This window comes from Elephas maximus, chromosome 7 (assembly GCF_024166365.1).
Source record: "Elephas maximus indicus isolate mEleMax1 chromosome 7, mEleMax1 primary haplotype, whole genome shotgun sequence".
NCBI classification, from domain to species: Eukaryota; Metazoa; Chordata; class Mammalia; order Proboscidea; family Elephantidae; genus Elephas; species Elephas maximus.
In genome coordinates this window covers 104,228,452-104,240,051 of record NC_064825.1, presented here as the reverse complement: position 1 = coordinate 104,240,051, position 11,600 = coordinate 104,228,452, and the positions used below count along the sequence as shown (strand labels likewise).

Below are 11,600 nucleotides of genomic sequence, written 5' to 3'. Positions count from 1 at the left end.
GACCCAAACCAGACACGTACCTTCCCTGATTTTAAACCATGCAGTATACCCTTGTTTTGTTTGAACAGCTGCCTCTTGGTCTATGCACAGGTTCCTCATGAACACAGTTAAGTGTTCCAGAATTCCCATTCCTTGCAATGTTATCCATGATTTGTTATGATCCACGCAGTCAAATGCTTTGCCCTCTTCTGAATCCAGCTTGAATTTTTGGCAGCTCCTTGTGGATGTACTGCTGCAGCTGCTTTTGAAAGAGCCTTATCAAAATTTTACTTGCATGTGATACTAATGATGTTGTTCTATAATTTCCTGAATTCCTTTGAATCACCTTTCATTGGAAATGGCGTAAATATGAATTTCTTCTAGTCAGTTAACCAAGTAGGTGTTTTCAAATCTTCTTAGCATAGATAAGTGAGCACCATCGGTGTTGCATCTGTTTGTTGAAACATCTCAATTGGAACTCCATCATTTCCTGGAGTCTTGTTTCTCACCACTACCTTCAGTGCTTCTTGGAATTCTCCATTCAATACCATCGGTTCTTGATCATATTCAATCTCCTGAAATGGTTTATTTTTGGAAAGTGGCTGTCTGTATTGTTTCCATATTCTTTCAAAGCTTCTTCTGTTGTTAAGTATTTTGCCCAATGGAATCCTTCAGTTTTTCAACTGGAGGCTTGAATTTTTCCTTCAATTCTTTCAGCTTGAGAAACATTGATCCTGTTCTTCCCTTTTGATTTTCTAACTCCAGGTCTTTGCATAATACTTTGTCTTCTTGAGCCACCCTTTGAAATTTTCTGTTCACCTCTTTTAATTCCTCATTTATTCCATTTGCTTTAGCTACTACATGTTCAAGAGAAAGTTTCAGAGGCTCTTTTGACATCCATTTTGGTCTTTTCGTTCTTTTTCATGACCTTTTGATTTCTTCACGTATGATATCCTTGATGTCATCACACAACTTGTCTGGTCTTCGGTCATTAGTGTTCAATGTGTCAGATCTATTCTTCAGATGGTCTCCAAATTCAGGTGCAATATACTCAAGTTCTATTTTGGTTCCCGTGGACTTGTTTTAATTTTCTTCAGCTTCAACTTAAACTTGCATTGATGCTCTGTTCCACAGTTGTCCCCCGCCCTTGTTCTCACTGTTGATATTAAACTTTGCCATTGTCTTTTTCCACAGATGTGGTTGATTTATTCCTGTGTTTTCCATCCAGAACGGTCCATGTATATAGTTGGCATTTACGTTGTTAAAAAAAGGTATTTAGAACGAATAAGTCATCGGTCTTGCAAAATCCAATAATGCCTTCTCTGGCATTGTTTCTATCACCAAGGCCATATTTTCCAACTACAGAACCTGCTCTTTTATTTCCAACTTCCACATTCCAGTCACCAGTAATTACCAATGCATCTTAATTGCAGGTTTGATCAATTTCAGACTGCAAAAGTTGATAAAAAAAAAAAAAAATGCATGATCCTTATCTTTGGCACTTGTGGTTGGCGTGTAAATTTGAATAATAGTCCTTTAACTGGTCTTCCTTGAAGGCATGTGTATATTACCCTATCACTGATAAGAACATGAAAAAAATGCATGATACCATTAGTCATCAGGGAAATGGAAATTAAAGCAAAATAATTTACCACTATGTACCTCCGCCCCTCCTTAAGGAGCCTTTATGGTGTAATCCTTATGTGCTGGGTTACTAAAGAAAATGTTCGACGTTTGAACTCACCCAGCCATTTTGTGGGAGAAAGACCCAGCAATCATCACCTGTAAATTTTTTTTTTTTTAACCTGATGCCTTCCAGTAGATTCTGACTCGTAAAAACCCTATAGGACATGTTCTCCTGCAGAGTGGTTGGTGGGTTCAAACCTCTGACTTTTGGTTAGCAGCAGAGTGCTTAGCAACTGCACCACCAGGGCCCTTTTGTAAAGATTAAACACCAAGCTAAATGCCGCACAGTCAATTCTGACTCATAAAAACCATATAGAGCACAGTAGAACTGCCCCATGGAGTTTCCAAGTCTGCAATCTTTACTGAAGCAGACTGCCACATCTTTCTTCCACGGAATTACTGGCAGATTCAAACCACTCACCTCTAGCACCTAGCAGCTTAGCACTTTAACCACTGAGCCACCAGGACTCCTTGTAAAGATTACAACCTAGAAAATCCTACGGGGAAGTTCTACTCTGTCACATGGGGTTGCTATGGTTTGGAATCCACTCTATAGCACCAGCAACAACAACATGTATCCCTTAGAATGACCAAAGGAAAAACAACTAAAAATACCAAGTGACAAAGGCGTGGAGCAACTACAACTCTCTTTTTGTGCTTTAGAGATCTCTCTTCATATTTAATGCTGCCTAGCATTCTGACCAAGGAGCCCTGGTAGCTAAGTTGCCAAAGGTCAGCATTTGGAACTGACCAGCTGATCAGCAGGAGAAAAATGAAGCAGTCAACTTCCATAAACTTTTATAGCCTTGAGAATACTATGGGGAAGTTCCACTCTCTCCTATGCAGTCACTAAGTCGGAATCGATGAGTAGGCAACGAGAAAGTGGCATAGCTTTCTGACCAGCCCGTGAGACCCAGAAGATACAGTAATCTGACACCTTCTGGTGCTTCTGGCTACTTCCAAAGAAATGTAAAAAACATCTTTTGGAGGCAAGCACTTTAACATATCAACCATTCATTTTACGCTCTAATGCTATACCTCTCAAGCAAACAATAATGGATTTCCAGGAAAGGTTTGATGTGGAAAAAAAACATAGAAGCCCTCTCTGTGAAATGAGTCAGCAGAGAAACTATATCACAGTCTACACACAGGAATCATGCCACCTGCTATGCACCTGGCACTCAGCTTCCTTGACAACTGTGTTATTGCTCCAAGTTTAGGCAGAGAAAGGGAGCTCTCATATGGTTAGGTTCCAAGTGCAGGGAATACAAGACCCTATTCAACAACGGATGCTCTTAAGCATGTCTTTCCAGAATACCTAACATGTCACTCAAAGAAGATAATTTATTCCTCAGAGAGCAAGACAAGTTCCCTCAACCATTAGGGAAATTTTTATATATCTATGTAGTTCACTGTGAAAGTGTTTTTGGTTGTTGTTCATACATCCAGAGCAAGATTCACCATGGATGGAGCGATTCATTTAAATGTGGCTCCTCCACACTTTATGCCTCTTGCACTGCCAGACCAGAGACATGTAAAGAGAATCAGTTCTTGTCAGTGTTTCAGGTGAATCCAGTCTAAATTCAAATCCCAGATTTTCTGAGAAAAGATTTTGAGTTTTTAGGCTAAAAGGAAATATTTAGACTCAAACAACACTTTATAAACTTTTGCTTTGATTTTGAATTTTCTGAAGATTCTCTTGCCAGGTGTGTCATAGCTGTCATGTTGAAAGTTATTGATTCAAGAAGAGGTCAGTTTGAAGATGGAATTGTTACTGAACACTCCAAACACCAGTAAATTAATCTCTAAAGACCACTAATGTAAGTCTCTCAACAGTATTTTCTCTTATTTAAGATTAAAACCCAACCCAATGCTGTCGAGTGTACTATTCAAATAGATAGATTACTGTTTTTCAACACTTTCAAAATATACTAACAGAATATTTTCTTCTTATTCCACATATTCAAAACATATGGGTAATTATTATTAATCTCATTTGAAGAGTAAAGCTGAAGTTCATAAGATTAAACATTTTGTAGGACTATAACTTAGCTCCCTCACATCAGGACCATGTTTCTGCCAGGAGACAACTTCCTTTAATAACCGAGACTAATCACCAGGATGGAAAAATGGTTTACATACACATTACACGCAAAAGTCAGAAATATGAATATTGAATGACAGAAATCATCAGCTGTTCAATACAAGCACAAACATGGGGAACCCTTCCTCGGATCAAATTTCTATGGATATTATGAGTCTCCCTGGCTTCTTTAGAGGTAAATTGGAGGTGATTCTTCTTGTACTTGTTGCGTGGTTAAATATTTCTTCGTATTACTGCTCTAAAAAAATAAAATAAAATAAGTGTCAATAATTCTTATTTCCTAGGTGCACACACAGTCACAAAAATGGAACAAATAAAGTGCTACGTGTTTCCCCAGCACTGGGCTGGATGTGTTCGTGTGTATTCTCTCAATCAATTCTGTAACAACCAGAGAGGTGGACATTATCATTCTCTTTAGAGATAAGAAAACAAGGGTGTAAGGTGTCAAGAAACGCATCCCAGATAAAAATAGTTGCAAATGAAAGATTCTAGATCTGTTTCTATGTCCAATACACTTAGTCTCTGTGACAGTCATTTTCAGCATTTTTGCAGAAGGTTTTGGGGCCATGCTTTGCAGGGGAATTAGAAAGGGGGACAGGGGCTGAAGGAGCCTGGTGGTGCAATGGTTAAGCACTTTGCTGCAAACTGAAAGGTCAGCAGTTGGAACCCACCAGGCAGTCTGTGGGAGAAAAGACCTGGCAATCTGTTCCCGTAAAAATTACAGCCTAGGAAACCCTCTGGGGAACTTCTACCCTGTCCTATAGGGTCACAGGGGCTGAGGGAAAGACCAAGATGAAGCCCCTCAGTGGAAAAAAAAAAAAAAAAAACCACAATTTTCTTAATATTTGGGAATTCCAAGATGCTATAGATTTATGTCTTTCTATGCCTATATATTCTGCCAAAGTAATTGTTTTTCATAAACTTTCCTCTGCCCTTTATTAGCCCCTTGATTTGGGGAAGAATTCTGAACTTCTTGAATCTTCTATTTCCTAATGTGTAAAATAGGTATAAAAATGATATTGGTAACAATCTCGCAGGTGTGTAATGAGGATGGAATAGCACATGTCTGCTAAACTCTTAGAACATAACAAAGGCTCTGTAAGTTTTTGTTACTATTATCTTTATTATTCTCTGACATTGTCTCCTCATCTGAAAAATGGGTGAAATAATTCCAACTTCACAGGCTCTTATACGGATTAAATGGAATCACATGTGCAAAGTTCTTGCTACCATACCGTTAACATACAAACACATCATTAAGATGAATATATTATTAGATATAAAGTAAATTGCATTTAGACAATAAGCATTATGAGGCCTTTTACAATAGCTTTTGTATCCTTTCTTTTTATTCCCATGACTAATGTCCTGTACTCCTTAGGTCAATTAATACAAATAGTCTGCTAACTAGTGTTTCTGTCTCTGGCTTCCACTACCTTAATGAACCTCATTCAAGACGAGCAAAAAACTTTACTGGAGTAGTATGCCAGTATTCTTCCTTCCTCAAGTTGCTCTGCATCCTTACACAAGTATTCTCAAAAACCTTCATGGTGCTCTATATCCTAAAGAATAAGAGAAAATTTTCCTCACTTTACGTCCATGGCTTACCTACCACTATGCCTACTGTCGACAACTTCGAAGTATACACAGATGATCTGCCCTATTTACAAAAGTCCTTCATGTTTAACTTCCTAGCAATATCTTCACATGGGGGATAGTTTGAGTAATCTTCAAGAACTCATAACTCCCAAGTATATGCCCAAAAGAATAAAAATCAAGAATTCAAACAGGTACTTGTACACTCAAGTACATTACAGCTCTATTCACACTATGCCAAAGGCAGAGGGAACAGCCTAAATGCCCGTGAAAAGATGAGTGCACAAACCAAATATGGTATATGCAAACAGTGGGCTAGTAGTCAGCCATGAAGAGAATCCAAGTTTTGACACATGCTATAACAAGGATAAACCTTGAAAACACTATGCTGAGAAAAATAAGTCAGTCAAAAAGAACAGATATTGATCTAACTTACATGAAATATCTAGAGTACATAAGTGTATAAAGACAAAGTTTACTATTGGTTAGCAGGGACAGGTGGGAGAGAGGAAGAAAAGAGAATTAAATGCTAAGGGACACTAAGCTTTTGTTAAGGGTAATGGAAAAATTGGGAAATGGATAAGGGCGATAGTTGAAAAACATAATGAACATAAGTTAATGTCACTGAATTATACATGTGAAGAATGTTGAAATGGCAGGTTTTGTTACACATATATTTTAAAAAATGGAAGAAAAAATGCCTTAGAACCTTTATTTACCTATCAAAAAAACTTAAAAATTTACAAATCAATAGAACCAAGACATTAATTGTTTATTAGAGTGAAAATGCTTGATAAACTTGAAGTTGCATTAATAAAAATGGTTTTCTTTACAGGTAATGTAATTAACAGTCACATGAAATACATGGAGAATAAGAACAATGTGACAGAGTTTGTTCTATTGGGGCTTACAGAAAATCCAAAGATGCAGAAAGTCACATTTGCTGTGTTTTTTGTCATCTATACCATCACTGTGGTAGGAAATATGCTCATTGTGGTCACCATCACTGCCAGCCCATTGCTGGGATCCCCCATGTACTTCTTCCTGGCCTATCTCTCCTTTATAGACGCTTGCTATTCTTCTGTCAGTACCCCTAAACTGATTGTGGATTCACTCCGTGAAAGGAAGACCATCCCATTCAATGGATGTATGACTCAAGTCTTTGGGGAACATTTCTTCGGACGTGCTGAGGTCATCCTTCTTACTGTGATGGCTTATGACCGTTATGTGGCCATCTGCAAGCCCTTGCACTACACAACTATCATGAACCAGAGAGTGTGTGGTCTGCTAATTGGAGTTTCCTGGGTGGGAGGCTTTCTCCATGCAATCATACAGATCCTCTTCATCTTTAGATTACCCTTCTGTGGCCCTAACATCATAGATCACTTTATGTGTGATCTGAACCCTTTGCTCAGTCTTGCCTGTACTGATACCCACACTCTAGGGCTCTTTGTTGCTGCCAACAGTGGCTTCATCTGCCTGTTAAACTTTCTCCTCTTGCTGGTCTCCTATGTGGTCATCCTGTGCTCCTTAAGGACCCACAGCTTAGAGGGGAGGCGTAAAGCTCTCTCAACTTGTGTTTCCCACATCACAGTGGTTGTCTTATTCTTTGTGCCCTGCATGTTTGTGTACATGAGACCCGCAGCTACTTTATTTGTTGACAAAGCAGTTGCCGTATTCTACACCATCATAACTCCAATGTTAAATCCTTTAATATATACCTTCAGAAATGCCCAGATGAAAAATGCTCTTGTGAAATTGTGCAGCAGGAAATCTATTTCAGGTGACAAACATATCTAGATCCTAAGAATGAGTCTACTGAGGAAAGGGTCAAAAGAACATTTACAACGATCTCAGAAAGAAATACTTACGGGATAAAGAAAAAAAAAAAAAAGATCAGTATAATTCACAGATTTTGCATTTAGCAGATTATAAATAGGTGCAAAAAAAGAGAAAAAAACCTAAGCCAGGAGCATTCTTTGCACACTTCAAAATTCTACCAAATTTGGCCTTAGTTATGCTAGTTTAATCCATGTAAATGGATGCACAAGATTTCCCTTTGTTAAAAAATAAAAATAAAGCAAAATTTGTTATTATTGAGCAATAGTTTTTATAACAAGTGCCAACAGATCGGCACTTCTGTTATCCCATTTTACCAGTATGGAACTGAGAGAAAACAGCTATATTTATGAGCCAGGAACCAGAATCTGATTGATTTCACAGACCTTGATCTAAAGAGTTATGATACGTTGTCAAGCAATGGTGATAGAAAGGTCAGATAATTATAATATTTTGCATTTATTGAACCAGGGACTGTGTCAGGAATACTATATGTATTAGTTCATTAGCTGTAACTAAAAATCTAATATTTACTGATTTCAATGCTAATTTTTATATGCCACAATTTATGGCTGTTTTTTGCCAGCAACATTATGATATCAACTACTTTAGGGTTCTAAAAACAATGGGCATTTAGACTGAGTGGTAGATAATGAAGATTGAGCCACATTTCTAAATTTCCTTTTGTGCCTCAGAACCATTTTGCATTGCTCATGTCATCCATCTTAGGTTGATAATATATCAGAGAGAGTGATGGCACAAATAAAAGAACATTTGAAATGAAACAGGACTCATACCTCACACCATAGACAAATCAAATAAAAGATCATTTGAATACTAGGTAGAAATTGAGCCCTGGTGGCATACTAGTAAAGAGCTCTGCTTGCTAACCAAAAGGTTGGCAGTTTGAACCCTTCAGCTCCTCCTTGGAAACCCTCTGGGGAAGCTCTACTCTGTCCTATAAGGTCGCTCTGAGTTGGAATCGACTCGACAGCAAAGGGTTTGGTATTTTTTTGATATATTTGTTAATAACATCGCCCATAAAATACTTGTCCGCTAAGTACAGTAGTTTCTGCCATGTAGGACAATATCTGGTGCATGATAAATACTAAATGAATAATTAAAATATAAAGGAAAATGAACAAATTAAATAAAACGTAAAAAAAAAAAATACTATTGGACACTAAGGAATTATTTCCTATCTTTATCTGTTTCATGCCCTAAGAAGAATTCTAGCTAGACCTTGTGGAGGGATCAGAATTTGATTTTATTCCTGCCTGAATTTTTTTTTTGAATGAAAAAATGAGAAAGAACTGCAACTAAGATTCTCAGTGCCTGAGCAAATGTTTTGCCTTGATATTCTCCCTACTCTCAATCAGGTTTTATTATTTTATTAATGTGTGTTGTGTGCCTTGTTTTTTCTCTGTTCACTGCTTTTTTGGTAACACTTCATTATTAAAAGTTGTTCTCAAAAAAAAATTTGTGACTCTGTCTACACACAAAGCAAATTCAGCATAGATATATTTCAGTCCTTCCTCCCTTCCTTCATTCATTCATTCACCAACACATATTTTTGAGCCCCAGGAGTATATTATGCCCAGGAATAGTTGCTGGGCCTTCACTTTTGACTAAAAAGAGACCCAGGTCCTGTTTATGATCCACTGGGAGATTCCTAGGAGAAAGCAGAAGAGTACAATGCAGTGATATAAATGGCAATAGAGTGTCAGCATTGGGTCCTGTGAAAGCACATGGGAGGAAGACATAACAGATATCTGGGTGTCAGAAAACATTTCTTAGATGGAAATCATCAAAAGTGGACTAAAGGATAAGAAAGAGTCAATAAGGTAAATAGGCATAATGTTGGTGTGAGAGAATGCATAGGCCAGGAAGTGATAAAAAGCATGACATAGTAAGGAAACCTAAATCATTCAGTATGGTTGTAGTTACTACTGCATCAATTCTTTCAACAATTATGTTTTTGAAACCCCAAGTATGCCAGGAACTATGCTGGACACTGAACATGTAAAAGGGTAAAATAGCAAGACATGAAACTGGGGAGATAGGAACAGAGAAGGTCAGGAAGAGTTTTATAATCATGGTAGGGCTTAATGCTAAGGACAATGTAGAAATATTGAACAGTCTTTTGGGCTAACAAGTGATATGGTTAGATTTGAATTTTAGAATGTTAGTTTTAGCTACAATACGGGAACAAGACTGGAAATACGATAGTAGTCAGGAATTCATCATAATGATTTGGCATGATAGGATGGAGGCCTTGACCTTGGTAGTGCCAGTAAGGATGCAGAGTCAATGCACCCGTGACACAGCTACTGTGAGTCTAGGTTGCTAACACCTCACATTACCACCCTCCCATGGACAATTGTACCAGAGTGAATGTAGCTGTCTAAAGTGGGAACTCATCCTCACCACCCCAGGGCCCACGAGTGGTCAATGATGGACTGGCACTAGGTACCTCAAGGTAGGCCCAGCCCTGTAGTGCAATTTGTACTCCAAAGATCCTAAGGCTACAAGCTGAGGCCAGACTCCAACTGAGACCATACCCATTCTAACTGCTACCATAGTCTTCACTTGCTTCCTTTCTTCTTAGAAATCACTTTCATCAAAATCTCCACCTCAGACTCTACACCTAGGGAACTCAAACTAACTTGAAAAGAGAGAAAAGGATGCCAGAAATATTTTGGAGTCATAAACAAAATATTTTGATGTAGGGTGAAGATTTTAGAGAGAAAAGTCATGGTCAAAACTGGGTTCTGACTTAGATCACAGGGTGGGTGAGGGAACTGAGAAGGTGAAACACAGAGAAGATGAGTGTGCTTTTGTAAGTTGGAGGACATCCCAATGGAAGGCTTCCAAGTAGGAATGTACTGTAGGCAATTGAATATATGGATCTAACCCTCCAAAATAAGATGTGGGCTTGGGAAATGTAGACGTCTTGGTCATATACCTGGTAATGAGAGTCATAAAAGCATTGCACTCCACTAGGTTGTTTTTGTTGTTGTTAGTTGCCATCAAGTCAACTCCTACTCAAGGTGGCCTTATGTATGACAGAACAAAACATTGCTCAGTCCTGTGTCATCCTCACAATTAACAGCGTGTTAGAATATATCACTGTAATTATGGGGCCAATCTCACCAAGGGTCACCCACACCCCTTTTGCCCTTCTACTTCACCAAAAACCATGTCCTCCTCTTACTATCTATTCCTCCCATTGATGTGTCCAAAGCAAGCAAGTTAGACTGTGCTCTTTTGTAATCCACATGCTTTTGATGGCTGTTTTTTGGAAGTAGGTCACCAGGCCTTTCTTTCTAGCCTGTCAGTCTAGAAGCTCTGCTGAAACCTGTCCAACCGGTATGACCCTGTGAGTATTTGAAATAACAGTGGCATAGGTTCCAGTATCACAGCAACACACAAGCCACCATTGTATGACAAACTGACAAATGGGTGAGACGACAGAACAAAACATTCTCAATAATCGGTGGTGGATCAACTAGGTAGATCTTTAAATCTGAGTAAGAAAGACTTAAAGGAATATTTTTCATCTTAAAAGAGATTTAAAGATACTCCATTAGGCAATGATACTTTAAAAGACAGGGGTTTAATAATACTGGATTGCAATCTTTTCTCTGTAGATCTTATAGCAGTTTTCCCTTGCAGTGAAAAATAAATGTCATGTAATCATTATATTAAAAATGTACAGGCAAAAGATATGAATAGACACTTCACTAGACACTTCACTAAAGAAGACATTCAGGTAGCTAACAGATACATGAGGAAATGTTCACAGTCATTAGCTATTAGAGAAATGCAAACCAAAACTACAATGAGATTTCATCTCACTCCAACAAGGCTGGCATTAATTCAAAAAACACAAAATAATAAATGTTGGAGAGACTGTGGAGAGATTGGAACACCTATACACTGCTGGTGGGAATGTAAAATGATACAACCACTTTGGAAATCGATTTGGCACTTCCTTTTTTAAAAAGCTAGAAATAGAACTACCATACGATCCAGCAATTCCACTCCTTGGAATATATCCTGGAGAAATAAGAGCCTTTAAATGAACAGATATAAGCACATCCATATTTGTTGCAGCACTGTTTACAATAGCAAAAAGATGGAAGTAACCAAGGTGCCCATCAATGGATGAATGGATAAATAAATTATAGTATATTCACACAATGGAATACTACGCATCGATAAAGGATAGTCAGGAATCTGTGAAACATTTCATAACATGGAGGAACCTGGAAGGCATTATGCTGAGTGAAATTAGTCAGTTACAAAAGGACAAATATTGTATAAGTCCACTATTATGGGAACTTGAGAAATAGTTTAAACTGAGAAGAAAACACTCTTTTGTGGTTACGAAAAG

General features: G+C 38.0%; 1 protein-coding gene across 1 annotated transcript; it reads left to right on the top strand.

The window, feature by feature from the left end:
- Positions 1–6,229: 6,229 nt before the first annotated feature.
- LOC126080152 (olfactory receptor 4C46-like) lies at positions 6,230–7,165 on the top strand. Its single transcript, XM_049891440.1, has one exon. The coding sequence runs from the start codon at positions 6,230–6,232 to the stop codon at positions 7,163–7,165; it is 936 nt and encodes a 311-aa protein (XP_049747397.1).
- Positions 7,166–11,600: the final 4,435 nt, after the last annotated feature.